This window comes from Schistocerca americana, chromosome 1 (genome assembly GCF_021461395.2).
Source record: "Schistocerca americana isolate TAMUIC-IGC-003095 chromosome 1, iqSchAmer2.1, whole genome shotgun sequence".
NCBI classification, from domain to species: Eukaryota; Metazoa; Arthropoda; class Insecta; order Orthoptera; family Acrididae; genus Schistocerca; species Schistocerca americana.
The window spans coordinates 547105203-547128095 of NC_060119.1; the positions used below are offsets into that span (position 1 = coordinate 547105203).

A 22893-nucleotide genomic window follows, 5' to 3' on the forward strand; every position below is an offset into this window, starting at 1 on the left:
AACAGACAATGCATGGGATTATTTTTTCAAGTGACTAGGAACAATATCTAGATTTGAAGTTGATAAGAAAATTTTATTACTAAAGTGGACGATTAGGTAATTACTAATGGAGCAGTAGCACAGCTGACTATGGAATTTAGCAAATAACAAATCTGGCAGAAAAAATAACATCAAATTTGGCACAGAACTGAATTTTTCAAAAAACACTGAATTTGGCAACGAACAGCATGACACTGACAAAAAATGGCACTGCACATGGAAAAAATAACACAGAATGTGGGGAAAAAAAAGAACAAGGAAGAAAGAATCTGGCAAGGCAAAAAATGACCTCAACTTTGACAAAAAATAATGAATTTAGCGAATAAAACTTCAACAAATTTGGCAAAATAAACAACACTGAAGTGGCAAAGAAACAGCAATGAGTTTGGCCAAAATACGGCATTGAATGTGGCAAAAAAATACGAATTTGGCAAAAATTGCAACTAATCTGGCAAAAAGTAGTACCTAATTTGGCCACAAAATAAAATAATTTCTTCCTATTCCTCTATGTTCCTTATGGAAGATTTTTGGACAGTATAATTCCTGTTGTCCTGGTATATTTCTGCATGACAAGGTCTGTGCATTCAGCATTGAAATTTTGCTGTGAATTACTTACACATCAGTTGCGTTCAAACTTAAACTGATTCCTCCCTGTAACTAATAAACACCACAATATTTTTATTGTTTACTTCTGTGTGCATGACCTGCTGATTTGCATCTCCTTGTCTGATCCCACTGTAGATGATCATTAACTCTGGTCATTCTTATGACCTATAGCAAGCAGATATAATCTACGGGGGATGAAAGCAGTCCTCAAGTGGAGTTTGAGAGAGGAAATGTCCAACAGGAAGTCCTCTACACTGTTGGGACTAGACAGTTAAAGCAGCAGCTGACTGCTACCAGCAGAAGACAATTCCAAATAGCACTTATGACATGAACATCAAATTTGATGTTCCTCATGATTTACATCCTATTACAGATGAATTTTGTTATTTCATACCAAGGCAGTACATTTTCACTGCTAATACTCATTTCTTGGAGAGAGGGGGGGGGGGGAAAAAAAAAAAAAAAAAAAAAAAAAAAAAAAAAAAAAAAAAAAAAAATAATCCTGATGTACAGATTGCAGCTAAAAGATGTGTTGTCTCCTATCAGCACACTTCAACTTGGCAGAATGGCTTTGAGTCATCAAGCACAGATATGAACGGAACTTTAACAGGAATTTTAACCACCTTCGAGTGTCCTGAGGCAATAAATTATAGCTACTCCGGAAATAATAAGAGTTAACTGCACACTGGTTGTAGGTATTGCAATGAGTTTGTGTGCGCCCAGAAATCAAAGTACAATCACAATCTGGATTATATTCAACAAGATAACGTTCCACTATCGAAGGTACGAAAATCTGCTGTCAAAATTTTTATTTACATAACATCTACAAAATTATAGTACATATACTGGCTATTCTGTAGCCAAATGATTATAAAGAAATATTCTGTAACAGTCTCTCTAAAATGTAGAGTGGCAGATACATACCTTAAGTTCAATTTCACTGTCATCAACATCAATTTCTCCTCTGAATGTATAGGCATACGTCTTGTTTGGAACATTTGGTGACCCTCCTTTGTTTGGAAAACGTAGCCATAAGGAATCCGGAGGCAAAGACAGATTATATTTGTCTTTCTCAGGTACAACAGTCATGTGTACAACAGAACTGGCATTTCCAGCATATCGTATAAGAGCTCCCACAATAAGGCCTTGAAAGAAAAAAAGGATGCTTTCAGTTCCAATCAGTATGAGACAGCACTATGTTTTCAATATTTTATTGTATGGAACTGGGGACCTAGAAATTATGGAGAGGCTTCGTCCCTGCCATAGCCCGCAGTGGTTCACAACCCAACAACAGGCTACAGCAGTCCACTCACCCCACTGCCGTCCCTCACCGAACCCAGGGTTACTGTGCGGTTTGGCCCCCAGTGGAGCCCCCGGGAATGTCTCGCACCAGATGAGTGTAACCCCAAATGTTTGTATGGTAGAGTAATTACAATGTACGCGTACATGGAGACAGTGTTTGGGCAGCAATCGCCAACATAGTGTAACTGAGGCGGAATAGGGGGAACCAGCCTGCATTCGCCATGGCAGATGGAAAATTTGCCTTTAAAACCATCCACAGACTGGCTGGCACACCAGACCTCGACACTAACCCGCCAAGCAGATTTGTGCCGGGGATTGGCATGCCTTCCTGCCCGGAAAGTAGTAAATAAGACTGCACGGCTAACCGGTCAGGTATGTTTTCGACACAGTAATTTATATAAATTGCACATGTTGCTGGAGTGTTTTGATATTTGGAAAACAAGAATACTTGTCAGCCGAAATCTATGTTTTAGTATTTTTATTTCCTCCATGAGTGGCTCTGACAGAGTCCAGCTGTCATCTACAGATCTTCTGGAAATAATATTACTGTACATAAATTGCACAACTTAATGCACATCAGTGTCCAGAAGAGTCTTAAAGTGCAGGACTGCATTCTGCAGGGCAGAATGAAGCATGTCTGTAGGTATGCAGGCAACCTCTTATGATATTCTGCACTTCTGACCAGCACATGTGTGAATGTTCCCCTCGTAAACCCTCTCTTCAGGTAGACCCACAACCAGAAATCATGGAGTGAGATCAGGTGATCATGCCTGCGAAGCACTTGGAAATGATCGACTGATAATTCGATCGTTTCCAAATGTGTTTCAGAGAACTAGGTGAACTTCATGAGTGATGTGCGGCGGACCCCATTGTGCTTGACAACTGTTGAGTTCAATGTGTCTCCCTCCTGTAGGGCAGGTATGACATGCTGGCGAAGCGTATTGCAGAAACACTGGCCAGTCACATTGCATTTCTTTGGTCCTTGAGCACTAACCTGTTCAAAAGAGAATGAGCCAATGATGAACATAGCCATGAAGCCACACCACCTGGTGATACGTTCAACATACAGAGGAACTTCATGCACAGTGACTGGAAGTGAAGATCCCCACACTTGGCAATTCTGAGCATTCACCTCACTTGTCAGAGAAAAATGAGCTTAGTCTGTCTATAAGATGGTCCCTTGTCAACTTCAATCCTTGCAAGAAAGTGGACAGCCATGTGTCCTGTGGTGGAAGCTTCTTTACGATACAGATTTGTACTGATACCATTTGAAAATGGATGAAACATGTTCCGTACTGTGGACCAAGGGATGTTCAAGTGTCATGACACAACATGCGCACTGCCTGATGATCAGGAATTGTACACTGTGTTGTCTGCCACAGCAACAGCGATTTCATCAACCACCTGTGGTGCAACCTGTTGTCGGCCTCTTCCTGGAGCAAAGCCCAGTTCTCCAGTCGATTCGAACTATTTCATCATGCTCCACACAGCAGTTACAGAAAGAGGACCCTTCAGTAATCCTTTCAGCCAGTGAAAATCTCGCAGTGCAGCTGCAGCATTATTGTTTTGATAATAGTGCTTCACCAATAATGCCCTGCTCCTTTTGTCCATGCTCATGTTGACACGTCATGTGCACTGTGACTGGTCAGGAGTGAGACACTATATATCACGATGACAGCACCAGGTGGCCATAGTTGGAACTGGACGGTAGCACTGTGATGCATGGAAATCATGCACCCCATACTCTGGGCAATAATGCTACCAAGTTTGGTACTGATATGCGATTAGTTTCCATTTTATAATGTGTTAAACAGGGAAAGTTTAATTATAACCACCCAGTATATACATATATGAGGGCTGGAACTTAAATAGTGGCAACCAGTTATTCACAACCAATGCAAAAAGAGTTACATGTTTGCACCTGTTACTGTCCTTCAAAGTAGTCGGCAGTTTTGTGTAAAACCCGTTGCCAGCGATGTGAAAGGCGCAGTATACCGTTAACAGAGCCTGTTCTATTGATGGTGCGAATGGAGCGGCCTACTGCCTGTTGAATCTCTGGGACAGTTCTGAAGCGAATGCTATGAAGTGGTTCCTTCATCTTCGGAATCAAATCAATGTCACAAGGACTTAAGTCCGGGGCGTGTGTTGATGGTGCAGTACTTTCCAGTCCCATTGACCGAACAGAGCAGCCACAGTTTGCGCTGTATGTGCCTGTGCATTGTCCTGCAAAATGATGGATGTGTTGCGCAGAAAGTGTCGCTGCTTCTTTCCCAAAGCTGGTTGCAGGTGATGCTCCAAAAACGAACATTAATACTGTGCACTGATGGTCTGCCATGGAGGAACATAATGCGTTGGGATAACACCATCACAGTCGTACACGAGAATCACCATAACTCTACACCGCTCCATTCGCACCATCAACAGAACAGGCAATTCTAACAGTATACTATGCCTTCTACATCGCTGGCAATGGGTTCTACACAACGCTTGTGAGTACTTTGAAGGACAGTAACACGAGCGAACATGTAACTCTTTTGTATCGGTTGTGAATAAATAGTTGCCACTGTTTAAGTTCCAACCCTCATATAAAGAAATGTTTACAGGAGACAGGACGTGTGGTTAGTCTTGGTATCATCCTGGCGTTTCCCTGAAATGATTTGGAGAAACTTAATTAGAATGGCCAAACAGAGCATGAACCTTCCAAATCTGAAGCCTGCGTCTTAGCTGTTCAGTCACTGGGAGCATGATGTAGCACATTTCTCATTTACCCAATGCTGATTTCCATATTATTATTCATGGTATTAAAAAGTTAGTTTTAATTTCCATGTCATCACTGATGTATTTTCCAGTAGATCAGCACCGTCCCAACACCATTATCCTTGTCTGATTTGATCCGTAAGTGACTGCTTACACTTGGACAACTAGTACTCCACATGACATGTCCTTGATGTGTACATTATTTTGGAATGATGCTAAGTAACATGACAGTGGTTCCCACAACTATGAGGATGGCAAGGTTGCATGTAACAGAACAACTGTTGCAATCAAATGTTCATTAAATGGAAAAGGAAGATAAACATTATTCTCGCCAGTACATTTCATGAAGAATTCAGGTGAATGTTACAAAAACAATTTTTTTTCTCTTGCACATAAGGTATGTTGACAAGAATGATTGACATCCTGAAAGCTACTAAATGGCATAATCACGACTGCAGGAAATTTTCTCAGATGTTCCACTATATACATGATTATTCTCAACCAATACAGAACTTTTCAGAAGAACAGTTAGAACATAACAATATTCACACTATTTAAAAAAGAAGAAGAAGAAGAAGAAGAAGAAAAGAAAAAAAAAAAAATGAACTGCCACCCAAGAGAATTCAAGTAGGGTGCTGCATAGGAGGACAACCATCTTAATTCCAAGATACTATTCCAGACATGCTGCCAAAATATTTTTTTTTTAAATTAAAAGTGCTGTAAATAGATAATGTATGCTCTAACTAAAGTATAATGAATTCAACAATGAAAAATGGAAACAAGTTGGTATACTGCTGTGTGAAGCTTTAACTAAGTATGTCCACTAGTGTATTATGAAAATGATTCAGATGTCTAGTCTTTTTCATTTTTTGATGATTTTTTCTCTTCACGAGTTCTTTCAACGATTTCCTGGTTGGTGGCTATTTCCATTCATTTTATGCACAACAGTGGTCTCCAGCATCATACATCAAATTGTTCAAGAGATGTCTCTTCAATTTTGTCCACTGTCCACATTTCACAGCCATAAAAAGCATCAAACCATTCTGCCCCACTTTTGCATATCTTAGCTTCTCTAAATCTAAATTGTTACTTCGTTTTCTCAAATTTTATTGTTTATGGCTGTTTTGTGTTAATTTTAATCTTATATTCACCTATAACTATTGGATCAATAAATCCTAAGTGTCTTTGAATTTTCTTGATCTGGGACCCCATCCGCAGACATAAATGCCTGTATTGTTTCTCTATTTGTTTTGGTACAGTATTTCTTGCACTGATGAATTGAATGCCATTAATAATTCTAGAACTTGTTCTTTGTTACTTTTCTTTATTATTTCCGTCTTTTTACTGTATAATTTCATAATTATTCTTGTGTCTCTAAATTATCACTGGAGTATGCTTTACAGAGGTCTTCAAAAGCTATTTAAATTGTTCTAGCATACAGAACACAGCCATATGTTGCCTGTTATTTGAGCTCAGTATGTGTTCTAAAATTCTACATGCAATGGAAGCCAAGGATATTGGACAGCAGTTTTGTAGGTCACTTCTGCTACCATTATTGTAGATGAGTGTGACTTGTGCTTTCTTGTAATTACTGGACATAGTTAAAACTACTACTGAAAGAGGAGCTAACTCAGTGGCTAACTTGGGATCTGGCATGGATTCCACTGTAGGTTCTACTGGAGCTTTCTTCAGTTTTAGCAATTTCAGCTGATTCTCAACACTGCTGACACTAATACCTCTAACACTCATCTTTGCAATGGCACAGGAATTAAACTGGGCAGTACTCCTGGATGTTCCTTTATAAACAAACATTTGAAAACAGAGTTTGGCAGTTCTGTTTTTCCTTTGCTACACTCAGTTTCAGCTCATGTCTCTTTGAACACTTAACTCTGCTAATACTAACAGCCTTTCCACATGAAAAGAGTTTCTTTTGGTTTAGTGGGAGGCTGTTCAATAATATTCTGCTATGCTAGTCGAAGGCTTCATCCATCACCCTCTTGATAGCTAAACAACAGCACTCTGCTTTAAATTAATAGAAGTAGCACAGAGTTGAGGACAGGCGCAGAAAAAAGAGAATGAACACTTGCCAGTTTTAAGAAGAAATCCTATCATGGGCTAGAACACACACACACACACACACACACACACACACACACACACACACACAGCATTTTGTATCTTTGTATCTCCTTTACATTGCCTATAGTCACTTAACACTCTGCCCAAATAATTCATACTACTTTTAGTGTCTTTTTTATTTGATTCCCTTAGAATTTATGTAACTACATTACATTTATTTTACTTTTCTTGTTGTTCATCTTATAGCCTCATCAAGACACTTCCATTCCATTCAGTCGACCTTCCCATAACTTTGCCACCTCTGACAGAATTACAGTATAAGCAAGTTTAAAATTTTTATTTCTTCCCCATGAACACTAATTCCATTTCCAAATTCTTCCTTAATCTTACTGCCTGATGTCTGTACAGATTGAATAATAGGAGGATATGCTACAACCCTGTCTCACTCCCTGCTCAATTACTGTCTCCATTTCACGTCTTTCATTTCTTGTGACTGCAGTGTAATTTTTGCACACTTGTAGTTAACCTTCTGCCAAGATTTTATCCCAAAAACTTTCAAACAGTATGTTCCAGCCAACACATGCTATAAATGTGTTTGCCTTTCTCCATCTGGCTGCCTCTGTAGCCAAGTATCCAGGTTCAATTCCCAGTGCCACATCAGATTTTTTCTGAAAAGGAGAGGTCTCCAGTGATGAGATCAACTTTTTGAAACCATCTATACCGTTACATCCGGAATTTTACGTGGCACTTAAGAAAGTAGTATTTTGTTAGAGCAGTTCTGTGAAGTAGTGCAGAAGGCTGTGGTTCCAAATCTTATCAAGGGCTTTAATTTTTATTTTTATTTTTAATCTTTATCAAAATGACTTTGATCATTATTTTTATTTAGTTTATAATGTTTATGAATGTGTATTTAATTATATTTACCACAATACTTTGAAATTCTGATCTGTCTTTTAAAAATAAAAGACGAAATAATTTACAATTGGGCAATAATGCCTGCAACCGGATGTGGCAATAATGCTGATGTACGTTCTGTAACACAGAGTTCTCCGATTAACAGCGGATGAGACTGTTACATGCTATGGCACCAAGCCGCATTCCCAAAGCCGAATACATGACAGAAACCTATCTCGTTATACCCCCAGCTGGAGTGAGTATATATGAAGGAATTTATGGCATAATGGTGTCAGTCAGATTCTGACAAAAATGAGTTAAATACTATGTTATGTAGTATATGCTGCACTCTTTTGTAGGGCACAGTGAAGCATGTCTTTGTATGCACAATAGCATCACAGCTGGCACCCCAAGTTCTATTGGGAAATGGTTTGTACAATAGAAGTTGTAGCAAAGCGAAGCAGTCTGGCTTGCACCACAGTACCATAAAACAAAATAAGATTTTCTGTTCCACCACTGGGAAGCTTTCCTTTCTTTATCACCACCATCACCACCACACAGAAAAGTTTGTTTTATCATCTTCAAAACTAGTTTGAGGCAATTTTTGTATTATAACACTGTCTAAACTGCTTTCTGGTGAGTTTTGTGTGATAACAGTGACTAGACTGTTTTCAGACAAGATTATATTGTTTTATTGTTGTCTAAGCTGTTAGCATGATTAACTGGCAGTTGTTATTGATGCTTGAGCTTATGTTCATAGTAATATGAATAATGTAGAAAGAGTTAGAGTAATCATGAATGAAGAGGGAGAAATATTGGATTCTGCTTCAGGATGCAATACATCTGAAAGTGAGTCTAATGAAGAAGATGAGCAACAGAAATCATATGGAAGAAAATGACAGAGACAAAAGGAAGACAGGAGATGAAACTGAAAAGGAATCTATGTAAAGGATACAGTACCAGAAAATGTAAAACAGTTCCTGTTAAAATATTTTGTAAAGATTATCACTACAGTAGACTACAATTTGCTTCAAAAATAAGTGAAGAAGAAAAGAATGGAATTTTTTATAGCTATTGAAAAATGATGTCTTCTAACTCTCAAAATGCCTACCTATGTGGACTCAGACAGAATCTCCTGCAGCAAGAGAACCACAAAAAGGATATCGTCCTCCAAAGACTTGTATTAACAAATAATATTTACATGTTCAGAATTACTCAGTTAAAGTCTGTAAGAATATTTCCTGAGAACTTTTCAAATTTCTGATGACAGATGTCTTGATGTACAAAACTAGTGAATTAAAGTGTCCAGTCTCTTGGCTACAAATTCAGTGGTTGCAGCATAAAGGATTTGAACCTACAATGGTACATTACAAGACAACTGTGAATGCTGATATGGAGTTTTTCATCTCGGATATACAAACAGGAAAGAAGGGACATCAGTCCAGCTCGAAAGTATAAAATAGGAAATACAAACAGTCAGTAATCTGAAGAAAAAGGACATGTTACACTTGTTACCATACATTGCTACTGATCACCATGTAACTTCTGAGGCCAAAGACGACAGATATATTTTTATGTTAATTCAAACTGAAATTTATGTAATTTATACAAAATTCTGATGATGCTATTAATATTACTACATTTTATCGTGCTGAAGTATTGGTAGCTCACAGTGATATTGTTAGTTAAAACCGAAACTCACAGAATTTATAATATGTTGTTGTTGTTGTGGTCTTCAGTCCTGAGACTGGTTTGATGCAGGTCTCCATGCTACTCTATCCTGTGCAAGCTTCTTCATCTCCCAGTACCTACTGCAACCTACATCCTTCTGAATCTGCTTAGTGTATTCATCTCTTGGTCTCCCTCTACGATTTTTACCCTCCACGGTGCCCTCAATGCTAAATTTGTGATCCCTTCATGCCTCAAAACATGTCCTACCAACCGATCCCTTCTTCTAGTCAAGTTGTGCCACAAACTTCTCTTCTCCCCAATCCTACTCAATACCTCCTCATTAGTTGCATGATCTACCCACCTTATCTTCAGCATTCTTCTGTAGCACCACATTTCGAAAGCTTCTATTCTCTTCTTGTACAAACTAGTTATCGTCCATGTTTCACTTCCATACATGGCTACACTCCATACAAATACTTTCAGAAACGACTTCCTGACACTTAAATCTATACTCGATGTTAACAAATTTCTCTTCTTGAGAAACGCTTTCCTTGCCATTGCCAGTCTACATTTTATATCCTCTCTACTTCGACCATCATCAGTTATTTTACTCCCTAAATAGCAAAACTCCTTTACTACTTTAAGTGTTTCATTTCCTAATCTAATTCCCTCAGCATCACCCGACTTAATTTGACTACATTCCATTATCCTCGTTTTGCTTTTGTTGATGTTCATCTTATATCCTCCTTTCAAGACACTGTCCATTCCGTTCAACTGCTCTTCCAAGTCCTTTGCTGTCTCTGACAGAATTACAATGCCATCGGCGAACCTCAAAGTTTTTATTTCTTCTCCATGGATTTTAATACCTACTACGAATTTTTCTTTTGTTTCCTTTACTGCTTGCTCAATATACAGATTGAATAACATCGGGGAGAGGCTACAACCCTGTCTCACTCCTTTCCCAACCACTGCTTCCCTTTCATGCCCCTCGACTCTTATAACTGCCATCTGGTTTCTGTACAAATTGTAAATAGCCTTTTGCTCCCTGTATTTTACCCCTGCCACCTTCAGAATTTGAAAGAGTATTCCAGTTAACATTGTCAAAAGCTTTCTCTAAGTCTACAAATGCTAGAAACGTAGGTTTGCCTTTCCTTAATCTTTCTTCTAAGATAAGTCGTAGGGTCAGTATTGCCTCACGTGTTCCAACATTTCTACGGAATTCAAATTGATCTTCCCCGAGGTCGGCTTCTATCAGTTTTTCCATTCGTCTGTAAATAATTCACATTAGTATTTTGCAGCTGTGACTTATTAAACTGATAGTTCGGTAATTTTCACATCTGTCAACACCTGCTTTCTTTGGGATTGGAATTATTATATTCTTCTTGAAGTCTGAGGGTATTTCGCCTGCCTCATACATCGTGCTCACCAGATGGTAGAGTTTTGTCATGACTGGCTCTCCCGAGGCCATCAGTAGTTCTAATGGAATGTTGTCTACTCCCAGGGCCTTGTTTCGACTCAGGTCTTTCAGTGCTCTGTCAAACTCTTCATGCAGTATCATATCTCCCATTTCATCTTCTTCTACATCTTCTTCCATTTCCATAATATTGTCCTCAAGTACATCGCCCTTGTATAGACCCTCTATATACTCCTTCCACCTTTCTGCTTTCCCTTCTTTGCTTAGAACTGGGTTGCCATCTGAGCTCTTGATATTCAGAAAAGTGGTTCTCTTCTCTCCAAAGGTCTCTCTAATTTTCCTGTAGGCAGTATCTATCTTACCCCTAGTGAGACAAGCCTCTACATCCTTACATTTGTCCTCTAGCCATCCCTGCTTAGCCATTTTGCACTTCTTGTCGATATCATTTTTGAGACGTTTGTATTCCTTTTTGCCTACTTCATTTACTGCATTTTTATATTTTCTCCTTTCATCAATTAAATTCAATATTTCTTCTGTTACCCAAGGATTTCTAGTAGCCCTCCTCTTTTTACCTACTTGATCGTCTGCTGCCTTCACTACTTCATCCCTCAGAGCTACCCATTCTTCTTCTACTGTATTTCTTTCCCCCATTCCTGTCAATTGTTCCCTTATGCTCTCCCTGAAACTCTACAACCTCTGGTTCTTTCAGTTTATCCAGGTCCCATCTCCTTAAATTCCCACCTTTTTGCAGTTTCTTCAGTTTCAATCCGCAGTTCATAAGCAATAGATTGTGGTCAGAATCCACATCTGCCCCAGGAAATGTCTTACAATTTAAAACCTGGTTCCTAAATCTCTGTCTTACCATTATATAATCTATCTGATACCTTTTAGTATCTCCAGGATTCTTCCAGGTATACAGCCTTCTTTTATGATTCTTGAACCAAGTGTTAGCTACGATTAAGTTATGCTCTGTGCAAAATTCTACAAGGCGGCTTCCTCTTTCATTCCTTCCCCCCAATCCATATTCACCAACTATGTTTCCTTCTCTCCCTTTTCCTACTGACGAATTCCAGTCACCCATGACTATTAAATTTTCGTCTCCCTTCACTACCTGAATAATTTCTTTTATCTCGTCATACATTTCATCTATTTCTTCATCATCTGCAGAGCTAGTTGGCATATAAACTTGTACTACTGTAATAGGCATGGGCTTTGTGTCTATCTTGGCCACAATAATGCGTTCACTATGCTGTTTGTAGTAGCTAACCCGCACGCCTATTTTTTTATTCATTATTAAACCTACTCCTGCATTACCCCTATTTGATTTTGTATTTATAACCCTGTAATCACCTGACCAAAAGTCTTGTTCCTCCTGCCACCAAACTTCACCAATTCCCACTATATCTAACTTTAACCTATCCATTTCCCTTTTTAAATTTTCTAACCTACCTGCCCGATTAAGGGATCTGACATTCCACGCTCCGATCCGTAGAACACCAGTTTTCTTTCTCCTGATAACAACGTCCTCCTGAGTAGTCCCCGCCCGGAGATCCGAATGGGGGACTATTTTACCTCCGGAATATTTTACCCAAAAGGACGCCATCATCATTTAATCATACAGTAAAGCTGCATGTCCTCGGGAAAAATTACGGCTGTAGTTTCCCCTTGCTTTCAGCCGTTCGCAGTATCAGCACAGCAAGGCCGTTTTGGTTAATGTTACAAGGCCAGATCAGTCAATCATCCAGACTGTTACCCCTGCAACTACTGAAAAGGCTGCTGCCCCTCTTCAGGAACCACATGTTTGTCTGGCCTCTCAACAGATACCCCTCCGTTGTGGTTGCACCTACGGTACGGCCATCTGTATCGCTGAGGCATGCAAGCCTCCCCACCAACGGCAAGGTCCATGGTTCATGGGGCGGGGGGGGTGTTATAATAAGTATGGTGATAATATTTCTACATTTAATTTATCATCCAATATTAATACTATTCCTTATTATACTCAATATACCTGTACATACTCCTATTAAACTTCCCTGATTTTTCTGTACAATGTTTCACGAAAGTTCAATTCTTCAAAATGAGCAAAACTGACTTACACCATTATGCCGTAAACCCCTTTGTATGCTGCTACATCAGCTGCAGTGGGCTTCTGTCGACACTGTGCATTTGACAATCATAGTCTCTGGTCCATTGGTCAGTCAAATTTGTGGCCAAACTGTTATGGTCTTGTCCATCAGCATCATCAATCAGGCGAAGCTGCTGGTCTATGAACCATCAACTAGCCCTGATGGATCTGGCCTTCAACCTGGATCCACAGAGATGAGAACACTCAGTGGGTGCCATCACCTGACATGTCAGCCAGTCTCTGCCTCAGGCCACGTGCAATGTATGCAAGCCCAACCGCAAGGTCTTGCAGCAGAGCTGACATCCAACATGCATCAGCAAGTGTGCCATCAACACCAGCTGCTGTTGCCCCACCACAGCATTCTGCTGCCTCTGTGTACTTCCTCACTACATGCCATCTTCAGCTACTGTGCCACAACCATCCACCTTCTGTATGAAGGCATCAAATAATAAAGGTTGTTGTCATTGTGTACTTAGGTTTGGATTTCACAGTTTCCTGCACACACCACTCTAGAGTTAAAAATGATCTTCCTCCAACACTGGCATCTGACAACTGTGACACTGGTGTCAGGTGTGCCAATACCTGTGAGCAACATCACGGGGTGACAATCTGCAGCAAAACTTCAACTTGTTGAGTGGAAATGATTATTTTGCATATGGTAGAGTTAGACACACAATATTCAACCACCTGAATAGGCAGCCTGGACATTATGCTGGGGAATGTATGGAATGGTCACATTTAGTGGTCAGATGTAACAATTAGGCATGTTCAGTGGCAGGAAATAGGATTGTGGTGTTGATGTGGTTACTTTCCTGTTGTATTTTTCCTTATATTGTGAACGCAGGCTTTGCAACGAACTAACCAGAGGTGGAGAAGGTTATCACCACGCAGGTGATTTGGACCTTATTCAGTCAGACGGTGCAAATGCAGTCAGACAATATGCCACTGTACATGGAGTTGGATGCATTGAGAAAGGGTAGGAGACAGATCAGTTCTTGTCCAGAAAATCAGTATCCATTGAGAATTAGTACTGCTACTCTAGACTCTCCTTTCTCACGCAAGGCAGGGCAGGATGTGTCACAGGCAATCGGCTAACAGCCAAAAGGGTGGGGTATTGGTTGGAGGAACAGCTTATAAATATGTCCATATTAAGTTTGCTGGGAGATGTTGAGGCATGCATAATGGTTTACAAGGAGTTAAGGAATACACTCAAATTTGAAATTCCAAGAGCAGGCTTGGTGCAGCAACACAGGAGACAAAATAAGTGTAGGTGTTACAGGGAACAATAGAACAATGAACAATGTGTCACAAGAACAGGAGCAGTTCATCAAAAACTTTGTGTACAGGATTAGAAAGTTACAGTCAGCAGATACAAGTTGATACAAAATGACAATATCCAAATTCACAACAGAAAGGAAATTTTTACCATGGGATGTGCATGTTACATAAAAGGAGAAACAGGTCACGTATGGCAGGAATACTGTGAACCACAATGTAAGAAATTCAAATGACTTTGGTATCCGGATGGGACTGCAGACAAAAGTCTAACAGGGGCCTGACAAGTGGACACAGGGTAGGACTGTTAACTCACAGTTACAACACCAATGGGGCCACCACACCCACTGTGCAGCACTCCCAGTAAATGTATGCACAGCCAAAACATGTGTAGTGATGGAATTTTGCTTTGGTAACTTAGCTGATGGAAGGCCATAAGTTTTTATTGGAAATGGGTTCGCAGGTGTCTGTGGCAAGTTTGGAAATCATGATGTAGGTTAAGTGCAGTGGAAGGAAACGACGCCATTTCACTTGGTTCATCACTGTTAGGGTTTTAGGTTTGGGCAAAACACTTCCAGGTTGTAGAAAGTTTTGTCTCATACTGACAATGGTTACTTTGCAATCTTAGGGTTAGATTTTTTGCTTAAACATCATGCTAAAGTTGACCTAGAACAGTTCATAGTACAGTTGGATGGTACATTGCTCAATTAGCTACTACTGCCAGGAATACCAAACTGACCATGGCATGCCCCACGTCATGAAAGTCACCTTGACTATACACGATCACTTAGGATCAACCCACAAAATAAAATATCGCTCAATGAAAAGAAACTATTGAGTGTGAGCATAGGAACTAATTTGCCAGTGAATATATTATCTTATTGAGCTGTTAGAGGAATAAGGTAAGGCACAGTATTTTGAATGCAGGAGTGCTGTACGTGTACAGGAGTTTGACAGAAAGCAGGTAGTGTCCATTGTGACTGACAATTTTGGGTTCACGGAACTGTACAAAGGACTGATTATCACAAACTTGCGATTTTGCAGGAAAATAGTTTAGACAGAGCAAAATTCAGACCTGAATATTAAGCAAGTGGCCACTTTACCTGCATTATGGGAGATTGTAGTGCACTTGGGAAACAGAGATAAGACTATGATAGAGCAGTTACTGTTAGAATAAGAGCTTCTGCAAAATCTTCATGGGTCTTTGCTAGCAATCCCAATGACAACATAAAATCCTAAATGAAAATAAGCTTACTATGTATCACAAATAATACCATATACAGCATATCTGCAAGCAATGATGGAAGAATTCATCAACTAACAGCTTTGACACAGAATTATTAAGGAGAGTAAGTCTCATGGCACATCCGCCGTCCTGAAAAACGTTCACATGGGGCAGACTCCCATCACTTTTGTTATGACCACTGGTACCTTAAAAAGAGTATGGTTACAGGTGCTTATCCAGTTCTATATATAACACAAACTTTGGATAATATGAGGCAACACAGATATTTTCTGTCATTTTCACCCGTTAAAGGTTGCACTAGTCTCTCCCACACAGACAGAATGTATGAATCTGTCAGAACATTATCAGTAGGCACCCTACTTATGAATGCTGTTTGGATTGAAAAATGCACCAGTGATATTTCAGTGCCACTTAGATGAACCTCTGGAAGTACTGAAATTTAGGCAATGCATGATGTATTTCAATAAAATAATTCTCTCTGAAAAGAACATAGAAGAGCATGGATAATGGCTAAGGGAACTGTTTAAGCAGTTGGACATGGCTCACCTAGCATTCAGTTTAGAAAAGGGATAGAAGAAGTGCAGTATTTAGCCCAAGGCTTGTAATTAGTTGTGAGGGATTCTGGGCAGATTACAGAATAATAAAAGGCATATAAGATTTTTGGTCTAAGGAGTTGCAGTCTTCCTTAGGTCTGGCAAATTAGCAGAAATAGCACGGCCACTTACTACCTATGAAGAGTGAAGTTTCAATGGTCGGCAGTGATGAGACACATTCAGTCAATTGAAAGAACTATTAATAACTGGACCAATATTAGTTTTCCCAAATTATGAAAAGAAATTTGTATTGCCATGCATCATGAGCAATTATGCTTTCACTGAGTATTAAGTCAGAAAATGGATGGGGAAGAACACTCTGTTGCCTATGGCACACCAAAGGTCAACGAAGCAAACAAGTACTAATCTATGATGGAGACAGAGAGATGCCGAGTCTCAGACACTGATAAGCCAGAACATTATGACCACCTACTATCAATATAAACCTGTCCAGGTGATAGCAGAGTCACCTGGCGAGTGATGACCGCAAGTCAGACACACACACACACACACACACACACACACAGTGCATGTAGTATCAGCGAGGATACTGTCCGTGTGTAGAAAACAGAAGATGCGCAATCCGAGTTTGACTGAGGGCAGATTGAAATGGCCCGGAGCCTTGGCACAAGCATTTCAGAAACTGTACTATATGTCGGGTGTTCAAGGAGTGCTGTGGTGTCTTCAACATGAGATGAAACCACGCCCAGATGTTCTAGGGTTGGGTGGCCACCCCTCATTATAGATGTTGGATGTTGCTGGCTAAGCAGATCGGTAAAATAGGACAGGGACTAACATCTCCCTTTAATGCACTGAACGATGTGCCTCTGCAGTCGACAACCCATACATGTGCCATTGTTAACACCATGACAACAGCAGCTATGACTCCAACAGGCATGTGACTATCGACACTGGGTGTTGCTGCAGTGCCAGAGTGTTGCAGGGCCTGACGAATCCCAATACCTTCTTAATCATGCCGACAGGAGAGCGCGAGTCCTTAGTCTCCCAGGGGAACAGCTCCTTGACACCTGTACTGTGGGATGGAGACAAGCTGGTAGCAGCTCCATTGGGATCTGGGAAACATTCATGTGGGCAACCATGGGTACAGTGGAGCTAGTTCAAGGCATCATGATGGCCAAGGAGTATCATAGACTGGTTGCAGACCACATACACCCTTTCATGACGATCATGTTTCCCAACGGCAGTGAGACTTTTCAACATGATAAGGCACCATGTCACAAGACCAGGAGTGTGATGGAAAGGTTCGTTGAACACAGTGGTAAGTTCCAATGGAGTTAGGTTGACTGATAAGAGAAGATTGTGACTGGAGTATCAGGTACTTATGGTAGACACAAATGCTATGTGATATATCCATAGCCAGTAAAATAATGGACTTCATGAAATTTCTACATATCAGAACAAAGGAGACTCTGCTAGTTACGTCCGACAGAAAGACATTGGCAGTAGCAAAAGAACTGCACTGATGCCAGACAGGGCAGGTTACTGTATGCCCTTCCATGGTGGTTCAAACATTCACAGGGATATGGAAATATGAAAAAACAACTATTTCGGAAGGGTGGGCACACAGCAGATTCAGAGAGAAGGACCTTGCTGGGCATATCCAGAGTACAACTTAGTAATAGTCATCACCACTTGCTACTAGGGCTATTGATAAAATATCACAATATTTTTTCGTAAATATATATGCGACATTTCTTTCACCAATATACTGATAATATTTTTTTTTGATATTTTGAGGGCCGATAATGTTTTTTTTTTAAATATCAATATATTGGATTCCTGATATTTTTTTAAAATATCAGCATTCCCACCTGCTATGAGCAAAGGACACTCAGTAGGAACAAAATTATTTGCAATCAGAGAAATGGGATTCCACTAAATGAGACCAAGTGACATCTCAGAGCAAACTTTATGGCTTCCAGCAACAACAGGAACAATGGCTCTGAGCCCAATGTATCCTCTGCTGTATCTACTCAATTATCCTTTTGAAACCCTACGAATGAAGAACCTAACCTACACGAATACTATCATTGATTTCACCATCCCTATTCCCCATGACAAACTATTAGCAACACAGAATGGGTACATTAGTGCAAAACAGTTGTCGCAGTATATTTAGCAGTACCACAATGCATACCAGCACAGAGTAACTGTAATGACAATTTTGTCTTTGTAATCTTTCTTAATTGCTGTTATCACTGATGTGGACTATGTTCGTAATTGGTGGAGGACCATTTCTCAGTTCATGACCTACCAACCCAATGGATTGACCACAAGGTTCAACTTAAGTGGTGGTACATTCTTGGCGTACCAGATGCCATACACTGTACAAAGCAAAGGGAACAGAAGACGAACAGTCAATGTGTCATGTGTAAATAATAGTGTGGAAAAGAGAGAGAGAGAGCGCACCAGTGGTGAAGTGGGAAGAAATGAAGGCGCTATAAATTATTCTTATATCTGCCGCTATCACTGTTATTAACATCATAATTACTGTCATTATTAGTATAATCTTCACCACCACTAGTGGTGGCAGTAGCTGCAGCTGTACAAGTAATGCCAGTATTAACTCTGTTATCTCATAGTCAGTATCATTTACTCACAGTGCCACTTCAGAGAGGTAATCATATACGCCACAGAAATCTGACACTTCTGCAGCTCACTTTTTGAATCACTGGCAACCCAATGTGCAAACATGCCCAGGGGTGCTCATTTTCCACAACGTGCATTAACACTACACGGAATATAGTTATGAATTACTAACAATATTGACTCAAGAAACGCATAAGGACAGAATCGATGTATATCTCTGCAGATTGTTCTACACTGCTAGAGAGAAACTGGTTCCTAGTCATCCTGTAAAGATGTGAGGAGACAAAATGTCTTTGAACTCATGTTTATATAGTGGTTTTATTCTCTGTTTATTAAGCGAGTCTTTATTTGCAGCTTTCAAGTGAGCTATTACAAAAAATAGCTTCACAGCTGAAGCTGTCAACTGTGTAACACACTGAAGAGCACATCCCGAGCAACATGCTGCCAAAATGTATTCAACAAAGTTGATTTCACAGTCTCCACGATAAATGACTGAAATACGCTTCACAGCAATAGGGGTATCAAATGTATCATCCCAGCCTCATCTCTCCCAACATCTGAATTTGCCCCTATGCAAGAGAAACAGGTCACTTAGTTGTTATGGAAGATCTGATATTTCAATTTAAATCAGGCAATGAATTAAAGATTACTGTTCTAGACTTGAACATCATCAGTCCAAATGTAACAGACATACTGACACCCACTTCACAAGATATACTGTGGATGTGTAGTAAGGTTCCACTCAGCGCAGCCCATTCTACAAGTATCACCAATTTCGAAATGGAAGAGAGTTATACAGTCTACCAGTAAAACAAATGGTTGTGAGAGATGGGCGGTAAATTTCTGGTCACTCATTAGTTCACCACCAAGTTACTACAATATGCTGTCAATGACAGATATCAGCAAGATGCAACATTTACTAATTCAATCACTTCCCTGTCAACACTACACAGATCACTAATGACATCACACTTAAAAATTAAGCACTTCCCAGCTACTGTTTATAGGAATTTATGTTACACAAATGTTTAATTATCAACTGCAATAAATATTAACTTAATAAACTGAAAGTAACTCAACTATATAAATACAAGCTCAGTGAAGTTCTTCTGTCTACTGACACACGGTGTGAAACATAAAACACCCCACTTGGGGGTGTCTGTGCACTGTGCCACCATGTGATACATAAAGTGAGCTGCTGGGTCAGTGGAAGAGTAATCTGCAGTCTATATATCTAAAATAAAATTATCTGTTGTAGTAACTGCTTGCATATTCTAAAACTGGATCTTCAAATTTACATTTTAGAAAAATGGTAACTTTGTTGATTCAATTTCCTTCAACCACATGATCCTAGTCAATGGTGATTTCTTTATGAACTATGTTCAAAGGAGAAACAAACACAGTCTTCTTCCTCAAAAGATAAAAAAGGGTATATTTGATGTACAACTTCTGGATAGGCAGTTGTGGTACCAGTATACCTCATGAAAGGCAAAGAGAACAATGTTTCACAAACATTTTACATATTTAGCAGTGAAATTTCATTAGTGTGACTTTCAGTGTCTGCTAATGGATAGGCATGATGCATTTTACTTGTGCACAGTAAAACATCAGAAAACAGCAACATAGGCTACATTGAAACCGAATCTGTAGCTTTTGTAACATTCTTCCAATGGGGACAAAATACGACGAACATGTAAACACAAGTTAAATTCAGCTTGATTATCTATTTTTTGTTAGGCCTACTCCATGTATTCTGAGACACATGTTCCTCTGTTTAAATTATCTTCAGTGATTGCAGTATTGAAAAGCTCATTTTTAGCCTCAAATTCAGTACATTTCAAATGTTACAGTAATTCTTCAAATGTTAAATCTTACCAAATATTTCTTATTACAGTTACCACTCCCACTCTTCACCTTTCTCCCCATTTAAGCAATATCTGTAGATGTTTCTTTTCTCCTTGAGTGCTCCATGCAGCAAAGAGATCAGAGGTGACTGCACAATAAAGACAATAGTAAAAATTTTGTTTGTCTCAATAAAGGTGCTCCTTTTTCCAGACATTACACACATTTATTAATATATAAAAATAATTATATTGACACTGCAGAGGGAGGGAGGGAGAGAAAATGGCATCGCATTTGTAGAACCCTACAATAAAATGCTACCAACACGAGATCAGTGACAGGCTGGCTACATCAGAAAACATAACACACGGGGTAACAATGATTTGCAGAAACTTAACGGCGTGGCAAAAAAGATTCGAGATGAGATTGGGGTATTTACTATTAACAGCTTATATTTAAGTCAGGATTTAGGGCATCTCTTTGTTTATGGAGATGGAAAACATAAAACGTGCAAAGTGCACGGGGTTTTGAAAACTCCTACGCATGATGGTGGGGGAAGCTTTACTGAAAAATTTGTAATTCTCTAAAAGCAAAGTGAGGGACATTAAGCGACTTCTGTTTATTACGACGGCCACTAGTAACAGCTTAAACAAAAGATTTAAAAAGTAGATACGTTTAAAGGATCTGGCATTTTTTGTCAACACGCGGTAACATTTCAAACAATTTATGTGAATTAGCTGACACCTCAACATGTTACTACTACAATGACTTCAGGTAACGCCGTGTCGGGTATTTCCTCGCCTTTTGAGTGTCGTCATATTACAAATAAACGATTCTGTTAGTTACCAAACACTGGCGAACTGTTAACTAACAATGTCTGACACATCATCTACAAACACTTAAAATGCGCCACAACAAACACTGTTTACTAACAGACTACTGCGCTACAAAAATTTAAGTATTGACTCACCATAAATCACAGCTAGTCCAGTCTCGTGGATAAATCGAAATCTCCTGTGTTTGAACAGCCATATGGTTAACACTGTCAGAGTAAGTAAGAATGTATACAAAAGTAAATTTAAGCTGTCAATCTGATGGTTATGCTGTGCTTTGGCATCTAGTTCAATATCGCTTTTTGCAGATTCGGCAGGACTCGAAAAGGCACATAATAAAATAAATATATAAGCCAGAGGACAAGTAACTACGCTGTACATCATCACAATAACAGGAAAAAAACCATACATCAAATCTCTCTCCTACTTCTGCTGTCTCTGCAGCAGGGCCATTTTGAAATGGGTACCAAAGAACTTTACTCGGGAGATATACTTGCTATTGGTGCCACTTATCGCCACATGATACATGGTCATCTTTTTGTAACTAACAGACTGCAATAGATATTCAGAATTTTGCTGCCACTGAAAGCTTCAATAGCCCTCAAAACTCATGTAGCAAATTTATATCACGTAAGATAATATCGCTAATTTATGAAATAATCACAAATGAATTTGCCATGCTAAGGAAATTATGCCGTAACGCTAATATTCGATTAACAATTCGCTGTTTTAAAATTTGGTTTGTGCTAGTTTACGATAGGCTTTTATGCTTAGTCTGACATGATAGTTTAATAGCTCCTGCTATTGTCCCAGTAATTTCTTAAGAAGAACGAAACGGGTCTTCACTACTCAACAGCGTCAAAACACCGGCCACAAATCAAACTCCACTCAGCGCTACAGTAAATTCGACAACGGATCAGAATTCAAAATGTGTGCCGTTTTACTAAAAAGGGGAGCTAGCGCCTGCTCCCTTCGTTTATAAATACCTGACGATCGTCACCATTGTGCTCCTTCATAACGAATGGGTCAGTCAATGGATCGACTAAAATAACAAGTACTGCTCCCCGAAATGTTTCGTAAGACATCTATATAGAACGGGACTACGTATCAATGAAGTTAGAATAGACGCCAGCCTTCTTGATAAGCCCAAATTCCTGTCCAGAACCAGCACCGTAGTGCAGTTAAAGTGGAAGGGCGCCAATTCTGTATAAACTGGATATCCACATCAACACGGGCCTTCTTGGTCTACAGAAAGCACGAGGTCAAGTTAGCGTATTTCGATGGCTGGCTGTTAGTTACTGAGCAGCGACCAGATAAACTCAGTGAGTGGATTCTTTAATGCCGGTAAAGGAGATCAGATCGTAAGTTCCCATTGTGGTAGAGACTTGAAAGATTGGGAAGAAATGGACGATCCATGGGTTGAAAATACTCTTTGGTTTTCCAAGTGTTTGTGAGGGGTAGAGATTTTGCAGATAATACATGCCAGATCAAAGACGAGATAATCAGTGCAACGAACGCATCCTCCAAATCTTCAGGATGTGGTCGAAGTTGTTATCTCGGAACTAGCAAGTGCAGTGTCATCTGTGCAGAACTTCCGTTCACTATGT

The 22893-nt window shown here is 39.6% G+C and overlaps 1 protein-coding gene across 8 annotated transcripts in view; it reads right to left on the bottom strand.

Annotated features, from left to right (window-relative positions):
* The window catches only part of LOC124605849 (sodium/hydrogen exchanger 7), a 166174-nt gene extending 144430 nt beyond the window's left edge, over positions 1-21744 (bottom strand). For all 8 annotated transcript variants that reach the window (XR_006978686.1, XM_047137786.1, XM_047137812.1 and 5 more), the window contains exons 1-2: positions 21424-21744; positions 1570-1790 (exon numbers count right to left, since the gene is read on the bottom strand). Coding sequence is in view for 7 of the 8 variants with exons in the window: in XM_047137786.1 (XP_046993742.1) it covers positions 1570-1790; positions 21424-21697 (495 nt within the window). In the remaining variant the exon portion in view is untranslated. The remainder of the gene's footprint in view (positions 1-1569; positions 1791-21423) is intronic.
* Positions 21745-22893: the final 1149 nt, after the last annotated feature.